This window comes from Mustela putorius, unplaced genomic scaffold (assembly GCF_011764305.1).
Source record: "Mustela putorius furo isolate JIRA1106 unplaced genomic scaffold, ASM1176430v1.1 tig00003983_pilon_pilon_pilon, whole genome shotgun sequence".
NCBI lineage: Eukaryota > Metazoa > Chordata > Mammalia > Carnivora > Mustelidae > Mustela > Mustela putorius.
The window spans coordinates 5168615-5190636 of record NW_025422123.1 but is presented as its reverse complement, the minus strand read 5'-3'; the positions used below and the strand labels follow the sequence as shown (position 1 = coordinate 5190636).

At 41.0% G+C, this 22022-nt stretch overlaps 1 protein-coding gene across 3 annotated transcripts in view; it reads left to right on the top strand.

The window, feature by feature from the left end:
• BTBD9 (BTB domain containing 9) overlaps positions 1-22022 on the top strand; it is a 417028-nt gene that overhangs the window by 340948 nt on the left and 54058 nt on the right. For all 3 annotated transcript variants that reach the window (XM_004739994.3, XM_045071237.1, XM_045071236.1), the window contains exon 9: positions 4074-4181. In XM_004739994.3, coding sequence (XP_004740051.1) covers positions 4074-4181 — 108 coding nt within the window. The remainder of the gene's footprint in view (positions 1-4073; positions 4182-22022) is intronic.

Below are 22022 nucleotides of genomic sequence, written 5' to 3'. Positions count from 1 at the left end.
GAGATATAGGGGGATATGTTTAAGGAGCACCTCTCCGATAAGGTCAGAGGGAGTGTGTCTGTCCTGGGCGAGCTCCCTGAGCAAACATTCCTCTGCAGATTACAAATCAGAAGTACCTCTGTTGTTGCAGGTGCACAGGCATGGGAGCAGACTGCTGCCAAGGGAAGAAGGGAGGGAGTTGGTGGGTTTTTCAGTTGTGCCTTAGAACAGAATTCCTCTCCGTTGGGGGAGGGGGGGAAGAGTGAGCCAATTTTCCTTTAGTGTCCTTAGACTGTACTTGCTTCTCCCCCCCCCCCCCCAGTTTCATTCCTGGCTAAGCCTAAATTCCAAGCAGATATTCATCCAGGCACATGAATTAGAATCTCTCTTAAAAACTACAGTGTGTAGGTATTTTGATAATGTGGGGTCCATCAGTGTCCCTTTTCCACCCTGGAGTCACCATGACCCCACATTTCCAGCCCCCAGGGACACTTAGTAGAGGAATAGAAAGGAGATGTCTCAACAGTGTGTGCATTTGGCTGCTGTTCAGAAAAAAGAATTTAGGCCAGGAGAAATTATTGAAGTAAAGATCGATAGACTGAGCTAATAAAAATTAATATCTTCAGCATGCAAACTATGATAGGCAGTAGATTAATATCCTTCAAATATAGAGGGTATCTTGTAAGTCATTAACAAAAGGATAAATATAAGTAGAAAATGGGTAAAGTGTTCAAGTTCAGTGGTAAGTAAAAAGCTGCAAGTTAATGACATAGATTTCATCTATCAAATCGGCAGTATTTTTAAACATAATACAAAATATCGGCAGTGATGCAGAGAAACAGACATTTGTCATACACTGCTGGTAATATGAGTAAAAGCGAGTACTGACTTTTGTTTGGGGGAAGGAGGGAAGTGCTAGTCTTTTTGTGATACATATCAAGGCCTCACCTATTCTGCCCCAGGCGTTTCACTTACAGAAACTTTCATGGGCAGGAATTGTAGGTTTAGTTTAAGAATATTCATCACAGAGTTTTCCTAGCAACGTAACCGTCCAGTAATAAGAAACTGATTAAATAAATTGTGGGACATCCATAAGGTGGAATTCTGTAAAGCCAGTACATACAATGAAAAAGAAAATTTGATAACTACAAAAGAAAGGTATTTGTAATCAACCACTAAGTGAAAGAAGCAAGTTACAAATAATTTGGACCATGTGTATGTGTTTACAAAATTCCTAGAATTACAGGTGATCTTCCTTTTAAAATAAAACTCGAAACAAGTTAGAGGACTTTATAGGAAAAACTACTAAGGGACAAAATATACACTACTTTAAAAATTCTTTTAATATCCTGTCACACCAGGAATTTCTACTAGAGCATTTGTGATACTTATAATTGGTCTTTCTTTTTATCTTCTTCATAGCCCATCTCCTCAGGGCAGTCTTTTTCCATGAATATTTTGAGATCTGGTTAGATTCAATCCCAAAAGAGCCTGATTATTTTCAGTGGATACACTAGTAGAAACACTAATTCATGATTATTCAGAAGGATAGGGATTATGATGAACCTGGGTCTCCACAAATAATCTAAAATCCCATTCAGAAAATAGCCTCAACACTGTCTCCCAAAAAGCCTGTTTGTTATCAGAGTTATTAAGTAAAGAGAATGAGTAATTGATCTGAAGTTTTTTTTCTTGTTTTTAATCTACTCTGGCAGAGTTATGAGCTATTTCAGCCCAGAACATGTATGGAACATACACTCTCAACAGAATCCATGTTTAAAGTAGAATTTTTTTTTAATGAGAAGATCAACAGTCTTTCTATAATTTTTATAAGAGCCAGACAAACATAGAAACAAAAATTATACTTTGAGGGGCACCTGGCTGGCTCAGTGGGTTAAGCCTTTGCCTTCGGCTCAGGTCATGATCCTAGGGTGCTGGGATTGAGTCCTGCGTCAGGCTCTCTGCTTAGTGGGGAGCCTGCTTCCTCCTCTCCCTCTGCCTGCCTCTCTGCCTACTTATGATCTCTGTCTGTCAAATAAATAAATAAAATATTTTAAAAAATTATATTTTTAAAGGTTACTCAACGTAAACATAAATTAACAGGCTAAACTGCATTAAAGTGCTAAGAAACTAGAATAATATTCGAGGAAATGACTAATGAGGGAAATGACTCACTTTCTTATTAACCAAGCTGGTACAATCTGAGAGCAGAATTATTAGACGCAAAAACAATAGAGTGGAATCCTGTCTGATTCATTCAGAGTACTTGGAGAGATTAAATACTCAGGCAAATTGAGGGGAATACTCAAGTGAATTAAGGTGGAATCTGTTTCCGCTTTACTTAAAAGATGAATTCCAAAATATTAGGTAGTATGGGTTTAGTCATTAATAGCAAACAAAATTAGACTTGGAAACAAATAAAAGGTAAAGGGAACACAGTGTCGTTTCTAATCCCCAATAATAGCGTTATAGACAACACTAAATCGAGCTTGTGCAAAAAGTTTTTATTGATTATCATTGCAAGATCAAGGACAAATAATATGAACTACTTTTGTAGAGTGATAGGTTGTAGGTTGTAAATCGGGACCAGGATTCATAAAGTGGGAGTAAAGGAAGCACTTGACAGAGGGATGATAAAAATGGGCTTTGGCCAGGACACCAGGTTTGAACCCTGTTATCTGCCAACACTAACTGTTTGAGCATAGACATGTTACTTAACAGCGATAAACCTTACTTTCACCATCTGTAATTTGATGAGAATACTAATGCTTGCTATGGGGATTTTGAAACCATTTAATAAGATAAATTATATAGAGCACTTAACATAGGGCCTGGTACACAGTATAAGCATTAAAGAAATGTTGGCCAGTATGATATTAATAATCATCATTATCACTGTTGTTACAAATAAATATTCATTGAGCATAGGCTCAGTGAGACACCATGCTGAGTCCCTGGGTATAGAAGGATCAGTAAGACATAAGCACTGTCTTCAGGGAGCTCACTCTCTGTTCTGGCCATTGGAGGAAGAAAATATGCATGACCAAATGTAAAACAATAGATAGGTATCTTGTATGGGAAGGACTTTTGAGGCTGAAATCATAATTCTTTTTTCTTTTTTCGAGGTTAAAATCACAGAAAACAATGGTGTCTCATCTCTTGCCACTGTGGCACCATCAAAAGCAAAATGCTAGACTGTTGTCTAATCTAAGTATTACAATACTTAGATTCTTTTCTCTTATTTTTTTTAATTGAGGAGTAACCACACATACAGGGCACAAATCTTTCATATATAACTTAACTGGGTATTTATTGTGTGTGTACCCATGAACTACCACTCGGCCAGAATCAACACACTTCCAGCATCCTAGAAGGTTCCCGCGTTCCCTTTCACAAGCATTACCTCTTCCAGAGGTAACCACTGTTCTGATTTCCTGTCACCAGTGATGAATTTTGTCTCTTTTGAGCTTTATGTAAATGGAATCACAGAGTCAATGCTCAGGTTCTTATCTGAGCTAAAAAGGAGATATGAGGAATAGAACCCAAATAATCTCTAAATAATAAGAAAGTTTTACTAACAAATATATGTTTGCTTGTGTCTCCAAATCAGATCATTGTACCACAGCTGTGCAAAATTCCGCTAAGAATGAGAGGGAATCTAAAACATGATAATTGAGGTCATTGGGGCGTACTAGTTATTATCAGTTAGAAAGCACAGATTCCCCCATGAACGCTAGTCTCAAGGATGTTGTTACCTTTGGTCAGCCTACCCAAGTGGAGATGAATCAGGAAGGAGGATTTGGGGACATCTTCTCATAGATAAGCCAATCCGAAGGGCATAGCCAGTCAGGGAGCAAAGGCTGCCTGAGATAAATTCCTAAAGAGACCTTGCTCTCACTGCAGACTGACTCCGCCTCCTGTCACCAGACTTTTGCTGGAGATTCATGTCCTTTCTCCAGGCCTGGAGGTGGAGTAGGGGTAAGGGGACAAAGGAGGCAGGAAGGAGAAGTAAAGTAGGCGTGAATTTCCTTATGCTGACAGGACACAGGCAGTTAGAACATTCATAGCATTCTTATGTATTTTCCTTTGTTCAGGTTACTACTTTGGGACTGTGATGATCGAAGCTACAGCTACTATGTTGAGGTCTCCACCAACCAGCAACAGTGGACCATGGTGGCTGACAGAACGAAAGTCTCCTGCAAGTAAGTTATGTCTTCTCACAGAATTTATTACAATTTAAAAGACCTTCTTCCCTATGGGTACAGAAGGTTCTCATGAAGACTCATGGAATCACCAAATTATTCTTAGTTACAGGTTGAAAACATCATTTACTTCAGTTTTGACTATTAAGTACTTTGACGAGAAGTTATTTTTTTATGTGATCAAACAAGCTTTTCTTATTTGGTGGTTTGACCTTGACTCTTGAAAATGACATGTACCTGAGCAGGGAAAAGGATTTCAATATGTAATCCTCTCTTGGATGCCCACCCCTGATACCACACACTACCCCTTTAGAACTTTTTTCTTCCTTACAGAATTTTGCCAGTACAATACAAACTTTATTACTTATTCTGGGACTCCATTCCCTATCTTCATATCATTTCCCAGCATTACTTTTAAATATTTATCTCATCTCAGAAAGAAAGTTTGGTATTGTAGATCTCTAGTCATATGGCTTTGGGCCTCCGTTTGCGTTTACACTGTTGTGGGGGAAGCTAGGAGGAAGGATCCTGTGGGTCCTGACTGGCCTGAGATCATGACTGGAATGAGTCTGAACATGTTTATATACCTGTATAACTCACTCAGATAAAAATTAGCACATTCCCAGCATCCTAGAATCATACCTTTTCCCAGTCATTATCTAAAAAGAGCTCAGTGCCTTTTGGGGTAGAACCAGATTGTCTGGGAGGCAAGATAAAGCAAAATACCTGAGATTTCTTTCTTTCCTTTTTTTTTTTTTTTTTTTTTAAGATTTTATTTATTTGAGAGAGAGAGAGAGCACAAGCAGGGCAGAGGGTGGCAGAGAGACCGTGAGAGAGGGAGAAGCAGACTTCCCACTGAGCAGGGAGCCTGATGCAGTGCTCAACCCCAGGACCCTGCATGACCTGAGCTGAAGGCAGACGCTTATCCAACTAGCCACCTGGGCGCGTGAAGATTTCTCTTTTTTACTGTTGAAATATGATTCATGTACCACACAATTCACCCTTTTAAAGGTACAGTCTAGAATTTTTAGTGTATTCACAGAGTTGGGCAGCCATCCCTACTGTCTAATGTTTCAAACATTTTCATCACCCCCCCAAAAGGAAACCTCCTACCCATTAACAGTCTTTACATTTCCTTCCAGTTCCCACAGCCCCTCAACCCCAGTTATCTCCCTTCTGTCTTTGTGGATTTGCATATTCTGGATATTTCCTATACACAGAATCATATAAGATATGATCAAAAAATTTTCTTCTGGCTTTTCTTCATTTGACATAGACTTCTGTCAAGCTTCATTCATGTTGCAGCAGGTGTCAGCACTTAATTCCTTTTTATGGCTGGATAATATTCTATCCTATGGAAATATACATGTCACATTTTGTTTCTCCATTCATCAGCAGATGAACACTGGAATTGTTTGCACGTTTTGGCTAAAATGAGTATTTCTGCTGTGAACCTTCCTGTGTGAGTCTTTTTATGAACATATGTTTTCAGTCCTCTTGAGTATATTCCTGGGCGTAAAATTGCTGGGTCTTATGGTAACTCTGTGTTTAAGTTTTTGGGGAATTGCCAAACTTCTCCACAGCAGCTGCAGCATTTTGCATTCCCACCAGCAATGGAGGAGGGTTCTGATTTCTTCCCATTCTCGCCAATACTTACTACTGTCTAGCTCCTTGTTCACAGCCATCCTAGTGGGAATGAAGTGGTGGTTTCAGTTTGCATTTTCCTCATGACGAATGACGTTGAACATCCTTTCATGTACTTTCTTGGCCAAGATTTCATAATAGCATTAATGATGGCTTATTTGATGCAACGTTTGACACCCTTACCATCGTAATTATCATAGAGCACATTTAATGCTTCCATTGATTAAGGTAACACTTGCTGCTATAATGGAAAGTGGCTTCAACATTCCGGAGTCTTAATGCAATAGTTTATTTCTCAGTCACGTAGCAGGCAGTATGGGCAGTCCTGGTTGTCAGGTGGCTCTTCTCCACAGGTGACTGAGGAACCCAGGCATCTTCCTTCTTGTGGCACTGCCATCATCTGGGGGTTCATCAGCATCACCTGCATCTAGCTGCCAAATGGGGAAAGACCAGAGAGAAGCTATATCTGGTCTTTCTGCACAGCCTTGGCCTGGATATAGTGGCCATCCCTTCCACTTGTGTGCGATTGAGGAGAAGTAGTCATTTACCACACTAGGTGCTGGTAGGGCTGGAAACCATAGTTCCTGCTGGGCAGCCACTTCTCAGCAGAGCACAATCTTATAGCCATCTCTGCCGTCAGATAAGAAAACTAACAATTATTGAGTAACTAGTATTCTATGACTTTTCTGTGTTTTGTCTCACTTTGTCCTGAACATAAAACACCATGTGGGATATTGTTCTCATTTTATAAAAGAGAAAGTGGAGGGCTCTTTCTGTTGTACCACAAAGCCTTACTAAAGAGGGCTAAGCCCAGCTAGATGACAGAAACAAGGAAATGAAAATGACTTACTTGTTTCCAAGTGCCTGGAACCCTTTTTATATGACAGGAAGGACTTCCAGGCCCATGAACAACTGACCATTTATCTTTTCAGAGCTATTGCTCCCTGAGTATATAGCTCATGGGCCAGACCCTCTGCTTCCCCATCTTTTCCACATCTCACTGGTTACCATCACCCATCTTGTCTGTTGTTTTATGTGTTATAAATTAGATGCTTCATCTCTTTATGTTCCCCGGCTGAAGGTGTGTTACAGTATGGGTTTTGACAATAACTGGTTGACTGACTGCTGACTCAGGTATATATCATAATGGTTTTGTAGTTATTTAAATGGTTTTTTTCTTGATTCAAAAATGCATTCACTCGGGGCGCCTGGGTGGCTCAGTGGATTAAAGTCTCTGCTTTCGGCTCAGGTCATGATCCCAGGGTCCTGGGATCAAGCCCCACATTGGGCTCTCTGCTCAACAGGGAGCCTGCTTCCCCCTCTCTCTCTGCCTGACTCTCTGCCTATCATTAGACCCCTCCCAGTAGCTTTTTTTTTTTTTTAAAGATTTAACTATTTATTTGAGAGAGCTCAAGTAGGGGGAGGAGCAGAGGCAGAGGGAGGAGCGGACTCCGCACTAAGCAGGGGGCCTGACACAGGGCTCAATCCCAGGACCCTCAGATCCTAACCTGAGCCAAAGGCAGATACTTAACCGACTGAGCCACCCAGGAACCCCTCCTACCAGTAGCTTTGTTTTAAGTCATCAATGTCTTTTTTCCCCCTTTTTTTGGTATTTTGTTTCCATTAGTTGTTGGATTTAAATAATTTATATCTTTTTAACCTTCCATGTTAGCACTTCCATGCTACAGCAATATGTGTTTTAATAGATTAACAGATAAATAATGTAAAAACAAGAGTAGTAGCAAGAAGGTAAATGCCTTTTAACCCCCTAAGAATCAATGAAACAGAAGGTCATGACTTTATGTTTAGAGGCATAACCTGAATCTATTGTGCCTTTCATGTTTGGGTTAGATGTTAAGAAATATAATAGAAGACATGCAGATGATACAAGAGGAAAGCCTTTCCTTTTTACTAATATACTCCAGAGCAGTCCTCAAGAGAGGATTCTGTTAGCTTCAAAAGTTATAACCTTTTTTTTGAAATATGTGAATCATGTTATAAATGAAATGCTATAGGATCTTTATAGATCACAGCCGTGCTTCTTGATAGCGTTCTACCTAGTCAAGAAATCAAAGGACAGATTTTTGCTGTCCTCTGAAAAATAACTAGGGAATGAGATTCCCCAGTGTCTCCTTGTAAGACTCTGCTCCTGGAGCAGGATATTTTCCTGTATTGCTATCCTAAGTCCTTTCTGCTACGGATGGAGCTCACTTGTTTTACTCTCAGGATAAAGGCCCATTTTCTATCACAGATAAGCATGTTTTTGTATAAGCATGTATTTGATTTGTTCCCCCCCCCCCGGCTTACTCAGATATAATTGATACATAACATTGTGCGAGTTTAGGGTATACAGTATAATGATACGTAGAGCAAAGTGACTGCCACAAGTTCAGTAACCTCACGTTTTTTTTCTTGCAATGAGAACTTTTAAGATCTGCTCTCTTAGCAGCTTTCAAGCGTACAAAGCTATGTTCACTGTAGTCACCATTGCTGTACATTCCATCCCCAGATCTCACTGATCTTGTAACTGGAAGTTGGTGCCTTTTGATCCGCCCTTCACCCACCCTCCTCTCAACCCACTAGCAACCACCAATCTGTTCTCTTGTTTCCATAAGTTCATTTTTTAAGATTACACATTTAAGTAAGACCATACACTTATTTGTCTTTCTCTGTGTGACTTTTTCACTTAGCATAATGCCCTCGATGTTTATCCACATTATTGCAAATGTATTAACTGATTTTATAAAATTACTTTTTACCCTTCTTTTTTCACACCAGCTAATACTATGCCCTTTAGCCTTCTTCCAAAAGACTTCACCTTCCAATCTTTGATTCCTTTTCTCTACTGTCTTCTAAATCATTGAACTTTAAATCTGTGTTGATACAGTAAGACACCAACATCAGCTTTTTATTATAAATGTAAAACATGCATGGAAAAGTAATTTAAGCAATACAGAAAGATAAATGTGAAAAGTACAATTTTATCTCCCCATCTTGTGCTCCGTTCCTCAGAAGAAACTGCTTTTGACTATTTTTTTTTGTTTTTATCACATATCAACTATAAATAATATTTTTATGTCTGTGTTTATTAATTTATCAGCTTTACTAACTCCTTGCTATAAAAAATGAGAAATTTAGCTCACTGAACTATTTCTCATTTTTTGTAACCTTTTTCCTTTTAGTTCCACCAACTACTCACCTTTTAAAATTAAACAATATACCTCTATATTTTGAGCCGTCATTTGTAGATAGTATTCCTTGACTCCCTACTATGTATGAAGAAATTACCACCCTACCTTTCCCTTTATCTCTCCCCATCTTCTGTTAACTGTCCCACCACACTGGCCTTGTAAAGATTTATGACACTTATTTTCTGTTCTGTGATTTACAGTTAAACCTTCCATGTGTTAACTGTAAATTGGTCTCAAAAAGGGAAAACTACTAAAAACTCATTATGATATTATGATTATGTAAACACTGTTTACTACAGATCTATAGTTTATTGGATGTATTATTCTGTGTCACTAAACTTATGTCCCTCTTAGAAGAATTGTATTGTGTTCAGATCAAATGGATTTGATTTTCTTACAAGTACTCAGAATTCTTTCCCATATAATAAATAAATAGCTTCATATTAGCTAGCTTTTTGTTTTCTTGGAGCTTCTAATTGCCTTTTTCCTATTTACAGAAGTTTCTGAGACATACTGATTGTTCTTTGGTTAATTTTAAACAGACTGCTTCCTAAGCCTACCACGTAACTCAAATTTCTCTTTCTTTCCTATCTAGTTTGGTTTCACTCTTGGATTTATTTTTCCTCTTGTAGAATGTGGGTAAATGGTTAACAAAACCCTGTTTCCTCTGCAGTGAGATACTGACCTTGGGCCCAGTTACCTCTTCCGATCTGTTCCCCTAAAAACCTGATGGAAGTGGAGTGTCAGCTGTTAGGCAACATTGCTTATGAGGAAAATTGCCCCTGATTAATAAATTGCATATGGCTTGGGAGGACTGTAAATATCTGGTTGGAAACCATAGCTTTGGGTTTCCTGAGTGTGATGACTTTTGTGACTAGGCACGTCCCTTGTGAAAATTCTGGGATCTTTGTTTATGGAGCTATTACAAGAGATAATAGTTTCAATCTGGAATATGAGGCTTCTGAACTAGAGCGGCTCCACACCGGCCCACTCTCACCTGAGCTGTCATGTTGCATGCCAGCGGGAATAGCTCCTGTTCAGTGGTATAGACCACTGCAGGGACTCCCACTAAGCAGAAATGCCTGCTGCTACTCCAGTGGCATAGTGTTCTCTGTTCTCTCTCCTGGGTGAATCCAAAGCCAAATAGGACTTTGTTGGGTCTCACTCAAGATCTCTCATAGGCATTGCACAGAGTAAATGTATTCAGAATTGTTTTCAGAAAAAAGGGTATGTGAAAGGCAAATTTTCAGAATTCTTGCATGCTCGAATCCTAGTTTTACTGGATACAGAAGTCAGTTCCTTCAGAATTTTGAAAGCTTGGATTTATTGCCAAATAGCATCTAATGTTACTGATGAGAAATCTCATAGGATCTGATTCTTATTATTTGTAGTGATATATTTTCTCCTGTAGAAGCTTTAGGATCTTCTCATTATTGGAAGTGTTAAATATCACAGTGATATGGCTGGATGTGGACCATTTTGATTTATCTGCTCACTTTGCTTCAATATGGAAACCTACCTTGCTCCCCTCAGATGTATAAATAATATTGCATCCACCTGCTGTTTTCTGGAAATTCAGAAGAATCTTGATTTGCTTATATCTTTCCCTCCAGTTTGCAATCCTTTATGAGTGCATTCCATTTGTTTTCTTTGATGTCACCTCATTCATTTCCAGGAAGGGAGAAAGGTCAGTGTGTGTCATCCATCTTCAACCCGAATTCCTAAAAGCTCTACTACATGGGCTGTTGATGCTTCCCAATGACTACAGTCCTTTTTCTTTCCTTCCTTGTGCATAGCTGTCATGTTTCCTGTTAGCAGATATTCTTTAACATACTGACTTCATTCAGGTTCATTTTTTAACCAGTTCTCATGCTCTCATCGTCTCATTGACTGATAATTTTGTTCATAGAAGTGCTAATCATCTCAGCCATCATCTGTCCAAGACTATGCCCTTGGCAAACATTTTGGCAAATATAAATTACTAGCTATAAAGAATTGATCATTGATACTACTGAAAATTTTCTTTTTCCACTGAAGAATTCTATAGCCATAATCTAGAACTACCTAGGATTTCTAGTTTTTAGCCAAATTTTTTTACAAGCTATCTACCTGCCAGATATACTATCTGGATTCCCTCCTAAATAAGTTTTCTTCTCCAGCCTCATTGTTCATTAAAAATGTTGTCAAGAGTTTTTAATAACTGAAGAAAAAATATATATAATAAGATTTTTTTAAAGCAGAATGCAGAAGTGTAGAAATATTATCACAAGTAGGAAAAAAAATATGGAAGAAGAAAGCCTGACGGAAATAGGCCAAAATGTTGTTAATGGCTGCCTCTGTGGACTGGGATTATGTAAATTATTTCTAGTTTTCTGTACTTTTGACCAATTTACATATATTTCTTTTATAATCAAAAAGATGACTTTATTTGGAAAAGTTGTTTTTTCTTGCTGCAGTCATAAATGTTTTTCTAGATGTTTGTCCTTGCTGTTATTTGAGCAGCATATGTTGGCAGAGTGGCATGGTTTATTCACTGCCAGCAATAAATTAAAGAAATTAAATAAGTGCTGTCCATAGCAATATCCTAGTAGCTTTTCAGAACCTTGAAGCCACTTACTCTAAGCACAAGTTGTGCTTCCCTGAAAAGGACACCTGAGCCATATTTTCCTTATGCTGCTTCTCCCCTTGGGCCTCTTAAGGCCCCATTCTGTGAGAGTGCTGCCTCCTTTTGCCTTTCCCCAAGACTTCAAAAGTACATTTTCACCCAGGGTTTGCCCTCTCAGAGGGGCCCAGCCTTCTTGACCTTGGAGCACCCCTGTGGGTCAGACCGTTTCCACAGCATCTTAACTTGAGAAAGTTTCTCCCCTGTGCCTTCCCTGAGAAGCATTTTGAAAGCATTTGGCAGCTTCTGTGTCACCTGGAAAGGCCTCTGTGGGGTCAGCTCGCCTCCTCCCAGGTCTTCAGTGTTGATATTATTATCACAGAATATCTGTATTCCCCTTGCTGAATATACTGCTGTTTAGTCCTGGGGAAGGGCAGCCTTCTGTTCTGGGGTCGGTTTCTATAGCTGATGCTATTTATTCACCAGGAATCTCAGAAAGGGAGTCATGTTTCTTTTTCTAAGTGCTGCAGTGGTTGAGGACAACGGGATGAATTAAAGGTGGAGAGTTACAGCCTCAGAAAACTCTTCCCAAGTATAGCGAGATTGAAAAATGAGACGTTTGAACCTGGACCATTTACTTGCCTGCAATTTTGTGCATCTTCTGGGCCATTGTCAGTGCTAAAGTTGAGACTGCCAGCTTTTCTTCTTAGCCTGATGCTTAACAAAACAAAAATCTTGGGCTGGTTCCGGGAGGTCGCTGCTAACCAGGTGACCTAGGGTTTGTGCATGGATGGCTTGCCCTGTTAATGTGATGCAATAGAACAAAAGTGGGTTTTAGAGAAGGAAATGTCTCCACCTTTGAGGTCAATGACAGAAGAGGTTCATACAAAGTGTCAAGTTTTAGTCTCCAGGATGGTACTGCAGCTCTTGGCTCTGGCAGAGGTCCTGTATTGAAATATTACTATTTCTTGCAAGTCTCTGCTGTGCTAACAGCCAGTTACCCTTACACGCCAGACGCCTGTCCCTGCGAGGCTGGAGGAGTGTGCTTGCTTGCTCCTTCTGAAAGAGGGAGCCAATTAATGGGCTCTGGTTGTGTTATTGTCACTGTAAAAATGCTCTCTGGAGATTTTATTTTCCTCTTTTCAGACTTAATTCCATTTTTCTACATAGCTTTTGACAGTAATGAAAAAAGCCAGTCATGTTCTTTTCCTGTGTTTTTTTCTTAAAGGGCAAAACCATTGGTGTTAATTTTGTCACGAGTTTTAGAACTTGAATGATAAAGAAACATGTACCTATAGGAGGAATGGCCAAAAAAAAAAAAAAAGTAAGAAAAGAAAAATGAAAAATTAACAGAATTCAGATAAAACGCATATACACACGGAGGACAGGTCTGATACTAAGCAGATCCCAGGCTAATGAGGCTGATATATCAGAGCCTGCCCTGTAGAAGGCTTCTGTCTGTTAAAAAAGACTTGGAGACACGTGTTAATCAAATATGCAGTTATGAAGTACCAGAAATAGATGAATATTTTGGAGTAGAAAACATCAATAAGGAGTCAGTGACTCATACTTACCCATCCAGAGAAGGCATTTATCTTTTGTTCTATAGAAAAAATTTTTTTTTTTTTAAGATTTTATTTCTGTATTTGACAGAGAGAGATCACAAGTAGGCAGAGAGGCAGGCAGAGAGAGAGAGAGAGAGAGAGAGGGAAGCAGGCTCCCTGCTGAGCAGAGAGTCCGATGCGGGACTCGATCTCAGGACCCTGAGATCATGACCTGAGCCGAAGGCAGTGGCTTAATCCACTGAGCCACCCAGGCGCCCCTATAGAAAAATTTTATGCAATACTTTACCCGTATGTTGTGGGAAGTAGATTTTCATCCTAAGTAGGTGAATCAAGTTCTAAATTTAGAGCTATCAACAGGTTTTGTGGACCACCAGTGGGGACAACTCTCCCCACCCACAACATTTGACAGATGAAGGAGCAGGAAGGACATGTAGCCCCCTCAGATAGCAAATGATCAGAAGGGAGAAGCTGAGAGCTCTTTTCCCTATTCTGTGAAGATAATTTTTTTCCATGCCTGTTATTAAAGAAATGAATAGACTTACAATAAAACTTTCTCAGTGAGCTGGGTGAACACACTTAAAATGTGCATGGTCAGAAAGATTTTTCTTTCATTATGGAATAACTTTCATACTAATATTACATTCCAAATGACAAAAATCAATCAAGATCACACCAGTCCGACTATCATCATCCCTTTTGTTTCCTCCGCTCTGTTAATTGCCCCCACTGTGTTCTCTCTGCACCCTCCCTGAAGTTTACTAACTGTAGCCAGAGTGGCACATTTTAAGGACATTTCTGACCTTATACCTGCTTGAACCCTCAGCTGGCTTCCTATTGCTCTCTCAATAAAGACCCAAATCTTCACATGGCCTAGAGTGCCTGCACAGTCTGGCCCCCTCCTGCCTCTGCAGACGTTTTCTGTGCTGTCTGTGTTCACGTCAGCCTGGTTCCTCTCATGACCCACCTTGCATCATGCTCTGCCTTCCCAAAGGGCCTTTGCACCTGCCATGGCCTCTGTCTGGAGCCCGCGCCCTGTGCTTTGACTGGTTAACTCCCACGATCCTCAGCTGAAGGACCACATTCTCAGGGAAGTCTGCCCTGATCACTTGTCTCAATGAGAGTGCTTTGTTATTCCCTCTCACAGAACTGAGATATTGTCCTTCACAGCTAATAGTGCGTTTTGCAATGGCCCACTTCTTAGCATAGTATTGGATTACTGCTGTTCTCCCCTGTTAGAAGGTAAGCTCCATCAGAGTAGGGATTTGGCCATTTTATTCTTACCCATAGTACCCTAGCAAGGACTTAGCTCTTGTACTATTGTCTGAGTGAATGGATGGGCCGCTGCTACCACTCTGTCCCCAGTCATGATACATGTCAGTTCCATGAGTCCTGCTGCTGTCCAGAGCTGTCATCTTCACAGGGCTTACTCAGGAAGTCTGTCCATCCCCGTTCAGAGCCTATCCTGTGGAGCAAGAAAGAGTTTGTGGGAGAGCATAAAAGTTGCTTGTTGACCCTGATAATGTAGTCCTGATAGCCCAGGAATGTGTCTCCCCAACTTCTCTATATTAATCCATTATTGATCTGTCATCGCTGATTCATTCACAGCCTTCCTCCACAATTTCAGTCATCGCCAGAGGCCCCATCTTCTCTGGGCTCCACATCTACCCTTGCCCCTTCAAGTTAATGACTTGGATCCCCTGGTAACAGTTTATCACTCGAGATTGCTTACTGGCTGGAAGTCCATTACCTTTATTTTTAACCACTCTTCAAAAGAGTGAAGTTTTTCTTTATGGAGGGGCCAAGTACTTGAAACCTGTTTGCCAGCTGTGCCCCTTTCACTTCAGTAATCGATTTGATTTAAAATCCCCAGTTTGTCAGATTAATATGTTTCAGTTGCTTCTCTGGATTTTTAGAGTAAAACGTTAAAAAACAAAATAGAACAAAACTGGCCTCCTTCTCAGGAGAGGAACTCTAAACCACTTACCCAGGTAGTGCAGGCACCTCTCGCAGCAGGATGGGTAGAGTTTGTCCAGCAGAACAGACCTAACTCTGGAGTCTTGAAGCTCTGGATTCCTCCCCTGGTTTCCGGATGGCTGCAGAGGGTCCTGTCCCAGCACTGTCCAGAGTGATGCCTCAGAGGCACCTCTTACCATGACCAAGCCTTGATTAACCCCTTCCCTGGGAGAAGCATTGCCAAGAAAGCAATGCAGGCAGCCCCTTAATGGGCCCCTAAGGTCAGAATCACATAACCCTAAATGAAGGCAGGCAAGTCAACACATAGACACCGGAATGACAGTCATCAGAGAAATCCATTTATAAAAATGAATAGTCAGCATGCCCATCTGCAAAACAAGGAAAGTAGAGCCCATCTATTAGTGGACAAAAGGAGCAGGAAGGAAAGTCAACATAGTTTTGATCATATCTTCTTAAAGCGGCCTGCATCAGTTTGTCTCTGGGTGCAAGTAAGGAGAGCCATCTTGGTAATCTCACCATGATTAATGCTGACTCACCTCTATCCCAGAGTGCTAAGGGTCTCAGATTTTTTTTCCTGGGTTAAAAAAAAAAAGGGGGGCCCCTGGGTGGCTCAGTCGGTTAGGCATCTGATTCTTGATTTCGGCTCATGTCACGATCTTGGTGTCCTGGGATTGAGATCCACATCAGGCTGTGAGCTTGGCATGGAATCTTTTTGGGACTCACTCTCCCTCTTCTTCCCTTCTCCCTCTGCCCCCCGACTCATGATCTAAATCAGTCAATTAATTAATTAATTAAAATATTTTTTAAAAAAAGGAAAAGGAAAAATGAAACAAGATGGGACCAGACAGGGAGACAAACCATAAGAGTCTCTTAATCTCGGGAAAAAAACTGAGGGTTGCTGGGGGATGGGGAGGGAGGGATAGGGTGGCTGGGTGACGGACATTGGGGAGGTGTGTGCTATGGTGAGTGCTGTGAATTGTGTAAGACTGATGATTCACAGACCTGTACCCCTGAAGCAAGTAATACATTATATGTTAATTTTAAAAATTTAAAAAAAAAAAAAAGGAAAAAGAGAAACAAAGTGTTCCTGTGAATTCAGGGATCCAGGATTTCATAGAACCAATTTTTAGAGCTAAAAGGGCACTCGTCTTTGACTATCTGATTTATTCTTTTGGCTTCAGCTATCTCTTTCATTCATATTTTTCATTAAATGTTGGCCCTTCTGCAATGGTTTCACAGACTCACCTTGTCCAAAACTAAGCTCATTGTCCTCTTTCCCCATAAAGCAGCTCCTCTCCTTTGAAGGTCCTGCTTGTGTTGGTGTTTAGCCCCTCCTCCTGGGCATATCTTACCCCTTTGACTCTTGCCTTTTCCCTGTCCCTTCACAATCAGTCAGGAATCATGTCTTTTATACTCTTTGTTCCTTTATTCTGTTCCCGTTGCCTCCATCTTAACTGAGACCTTCATGCCTCTCCGTTAGACTATTATAGTGATTTCCCTCAATCTGTACTCTGTCTGCATCTTTGCTGTTTTGGTATCTGGAATAGTGTTGCCAGATGGGATTGGTCTGGCCTTGCTTCCCTGAACAGGTGCCTCAGTGGCCGACTGAGAAAAATCTCATATCTTTGCCCGAGTTGCCTTCTTTGTCTACACGACCAGCTTTTGCCAAACGTCTCATTTTCAAATAGCCTGCCCTACTGTTAGACTTCACGTTCAGATTTCAAATATATAACTACCATACTTACCTGACTTTCACCTAACTTTCTTACCTTTATTTCTTTAACTCTCTCCTTACCAGTATCATTCTTCCCTTTCAGTCTGGCCCAATTGCTGTTGTCAAATGAGTCCATGCTTTAGATCAGCTAATTATCTTTACTTCCACAGGATGGTCTTCAGATCTCTAACCCATCCCTGTTCCCTTCAAGACCCAGCCAGAAATGCTCTGTGAGTTCTTGATCCTTCTCTTCCCAAATACCGGCAACTGCTCCATTTGCTGAATGTCCCACTGTATTTTGTTTCCATGCAGCCTGACAGCATTCCCTTTTCCTTGGGTCTGTCTCAGAGGAGGGAGGAAATAAGGGACTAGGCTGGGAGGAAGTTTGCTTCTTAAAAAGCTGGCCATTTTTCAATGTGCCCTGGGATCTACCCCTTAGAAGTAGAGGCCAGATTTTCTCAGAGTAGCCTCTAGTTACTAGGTCTTTAATAAAATGCATAGCCCAGCCCTCTGTGATTTAGTCTTATATTTGTTGAGTGACCTGAGTAGGTAAAGGCTGCATTGTGAGAGAGAATACTAGGAGACAGAAAGATAGTTCTCCAAAGAAACTTACAGGTTGTCTGCAACTTCTGAAAATTCAGACACCACCAACACACACACACACACACACACACACACACAAAGTATAAAATACAAAAGAGGATCCTGTAGTCATAAAATGGTTTAGCTGAAAGTACCTTGGAAGTTATAGTGTAAGCCTCTCATTTTATGGATGAGACTCTGAGACAGGTAGCGGGTACAGATGCCTCCTCAAGTTCTCGTCTAATGGAAAGATCCAGATTCCAATCCAGATACCCTGATTCTGAATCCCTTGTTTCCAGAATGTTGTATGGCCTATAAGACCATAGTAAGAAGCAGTCCTGTAAAGACTATGAGAGTGTAGACATGATCAGAATATAGTATGAAATTAGGGACGTGTTTCTGAAAAGATGCATTAGGATCCTGGTCACTTACTGCTGGCCTGCATTGTGACTGCAAATACTGGAGACTTCCTGACCAAAGGAAGCTATGAACTTAGACTTAAAAATCACATAAAGGTACAAGTCAGAAGTCGATTCACCTTTCAGAAGGCATGATGAAGACTATAGATTATAAATCCACTTACATTTTCATATGATCTTCTATTTTGCTCTCACTGTAGCTTCTTCCACTGAATATTAATTTATCCAGCCAATTAGCTATATCATAATTCATGTTTTAAAAACTGATTTTAAAGCATAGTCTCCATATCAAATCACCTAGGGCTTCGTTATCTAGGTTTGGAGTCTTTTAGCTTCTGTTTTTCTTCCCTTTTCCTTCCTATTGCCTACTTTAAAAAAAAATCATTACACTGTTCATTAGGCCATTTATTAGACTATTTTCTTCTCCCAAAAGAGACTCGCATGTGTGTTTTTCCTCGGTTTTAAGCCAAGATCCATAAAGCATATTTCCCCCACAGTTGACGTTTTCTTTTCACAAGCCCTTGAAATGAAATGGAAGAGAATTTCACCACGGTGCTGTAAATTACGTACTGAGTATCAGTAATAAACATTTCTTACAAAGTTTTAAAGTATAGTTTCAGGGTGGTGATCATCTGGAATTGCACACATTTACCAGCTGCTTTGGAGAGAGTTACTGAGTGCTTCCCGCTCATACACTTTCCACCTCTTTATCTGAATTTATACAGCAGTACCCAGCGCTTGTAGTAAAGCGAAACAGAGCGTTTGCACTCCTAGTATCGTAGCTTCGCGGGCTTGACCTGGAAGGGGTGAGGGAAGTCATCATCTTGTCGGTCCTTCTCTCTCCAGGCTGTTGCACATTAAACTTGTATCAGAGAAGTAGTGATTTTCCTCCGATAAAAAAAAAACCAGATGATATCCCTTCCTTCCTTATCTGTGCTTCTCAGAACCTTTAGTGTAAGTGTTTTCCGTGGGGGTGATGCTCCAGCAAAGAAGGGCAGCTGGCTTTAGTGCCACTGCTATTAGAGGAAAATAACTTGTTTATGTTGTTCTTTTTTTCCTTCCTAATTCTCCAGGGAGTTGCTGAATTCTCTATAGGACTTGGCAGTGGATATATAGGCTTAATAGAAATTCTGACTGCTGGAGCTTTGAAATGTATAGTCTTTTCCCTGGGGTCTGCTAGGGGTGGGGGAAGGAGGGGCTCGTGGAAGCTCGTTTGTTTGTTTGGCATTTCCGAATCTTCTCGACTCATTTTTCTTAACTCAAATAAAAATCCAGACCTACTGTAATGTAATGCTGGATCACAGGCTCAAACTAACAAGAGGATACAATTTTAAAGTTGGTGTTCTCACAGCACCGTCGCAACCCTCCTATCATAGCCTCGGCCTGTTTCAAGGGAAGGCCTCCAATGCACGGAGATGGGGTTATCGTGCCCTGCGGTGACAGAGAACCCCCCAGTAACATGAAGTAGTAATCAAGTGTTTAGGAAGACATGGGATGTGCTGTCATCTACAGTTACAGATACATTTGTTTTTGGATTTCTAGTCTTTCTTCAATTTATACCTTCACAGTGCATTAATATCATATTCGTACATTAATATTAATTAACTTTATAAATTTCTGAGGAGATGAGAAGGGGGAATATAGGGCACACAGTCTTCCAAACCATTCATATTTGTGGATGGAACAACTGATACTCTCAGATACAGTATTTTCTCCTTTTGTCACTTCCTTAACAAAGATTATCTTTCCCTAGTGCTGAATCACTGCCCTGCTAAAGCCCCCAGTCGGTGGGGCGTGGGCCTGTGTTCACTCCACATTTGCTGTTTATCCGTGCATTCGCTTAGTGGACATACTTTGAGCCACTGCTCTAGGTCAGGCACGGCGCTGGGTGGGCACTTTCTTCCTCCCATGGGCTCGTTAATTAAGCTTTTTCAATCAGCTCAGGATCATAGTCCCCAAAAGGCCTTGATCCAAATGTAAACAGAAGCATTTGTGGACTCTGACCCACTCAGCTAAACCAAATCTTCTCTGAGTGAATCAGGAGGGCTAACATTTGTGGGAGCAAAGCTGCATGCCAAATCTGGACCTACCTTCTCCATGGAAGAGAGTGGGCTTGGCCTCAGTGGATAAATAAAGGTCACCCCTTCTTCCTTCAACCTGTCGGAGGGAAGTTCAAGTGAGCCTCTGAGCACATCTTCCCGGAAGCGGCAGGAGGACAGCCTGTACGTTCAGCCAGTCCACTTCTTTGTCACCTTTGTATTGGCAACAATAACCTCAGCCACAGGGAGGCTTGGCAAGCGGCACATGTTTTGTCGCACGCCTGTGCCCATGCTTTGGCCACACTCTCTGACGATAAGTGTGATGTGTCGTTTGTAATGAGCACTTGCAGTTTCTGTAAACGGTGTAATACCCTATAATAAGCAGTAATTTACCACTTATCCTGGATAACAGGAGGTTCTGCTTGGCTTTTAGCAATAGCCAAAATGTGGGTGATTTCCTTTTCTCCCCTCACCAATATGATGAATTTTCAGAGGCATCTCTCTTCTCACAGGTAGATTGACAGGTTGTTTTCCAAGTGTGTCCGAAATGTGTATTGGCTAATCTTGCCTTGAACGAGTCAAAATCAAACACAGAATGATTCTGAAGTAGCCATTTATAATAAAATGACTATATACATTCTTAAGCTTATTTTAGCTGTCTCCTGGCTATGCTTTTCCTCGGGGGATTAGTAGCTTGAAGCTTAGCCCAATAGCTTGGATGATAAAACTGCCAGGTCTCAAGTTATTGTTTTAAATTTCCTATAAGAGATTACATCTTAGGTATAAAGTGAATTCACCCTAGATGACTCGGTGCTCCTCCCTGAGAGAGGAAAAGGGCTATTATGCCATGTACTTTTCTCTCGAGTCACACGCTGTCTAGATTGGATGGCATTCTAGCCATGATTTTTTGTTTTAATCTCTGGGAAATACTTTCAGAAGAGCCATGGACTCGAGCTTTGCAATGAAGTCCTCCCCACCTCTATTGAAAGTCATCTCCTGACTTTCCCTAGATGCTTAGAACACCATAAAATTCAGTGTGTTCCTATAATAAATTAAGATTGCATTTTCATTAGACAGGCTTCTCCCCTTCTGAGGTACTGCTTATGTAATGCATTCATTCGTCCATCTACCAAGGCCTCTTGGTAACCACTTACCCCCATCAGATGGCTTAAGCAAGACCAGCAGCTGTTGACTTTGTGCTATCGGGGAAGTCTTATGAATCATGTTGATGGGTTCCTTGGTACCTCCATGATCATTGGGCACTGCCATTTATCTGTCACAGAGCTGGCCTTCGATTTCTTGCCTGGCACTTCAGTGCGTCTGACCTGCTAACACCAGGATGTTGGTAAACAGTGGCTACTAAGATTCAGAAGTTGCCTGAGCTGACCTCCCATTTAAAAGATGATTGGCTTTTGGCACAGAAGGTTGCATTTTCTCATCAGAATGAAAGATTGATCCTCAGTACGCAGAGCACCGTGAGGGGTGCTGAAGAAGAAAGAAGATAGACCCCTTGCCGGGCGTCTGGCTCAAAAACAACATGCATGTCAAAAGAGACTCTCCTATCAGCTGACTCTTTCCAAGTGTGCCCTCGGCCCCATCCTGAAGTCAGACGACTGTCTACTTCTCTGCTTGAAAATTCATCCAAATCACAGAAGAGCTAGCGTGTGGCTTATGAAGACAATTTATTAGCACTAAAAAGCAAGCAAGTCGTACTTTTACAGAGTTAGACTGCTGATCAGTGAGGTGTTGGGAGAAGTGTGTGCTTGGGCAGAGACCAGGCCTCCTGCAGCCCCTGGTGTTTACTGTGTTGTTCAGAGAAAGTGCTTCTGATCCATTTCGCAGGACCATACTCGCGTAGCTCTTTGTTTCTCTGATCTGAATCCAGATACACTCACCGCAGTGGCTCTGGGGTCTGGGGAACTGTTGCTTTTGTTTGCTTCCTCCCACAGGGCCTCCCACTGACACTGTCCATGTGGAACTGAATTGAGTGTGCCCATGAAATGCCCTGACCCAGGTGGAAGCAGAGTTTTAATCAAGAACCAATAGAAAAACCCATTTTCTGCCAAAATCTCTGGAGTCCTAATATTATTTGGTGCCCATTTTCCAGTTGT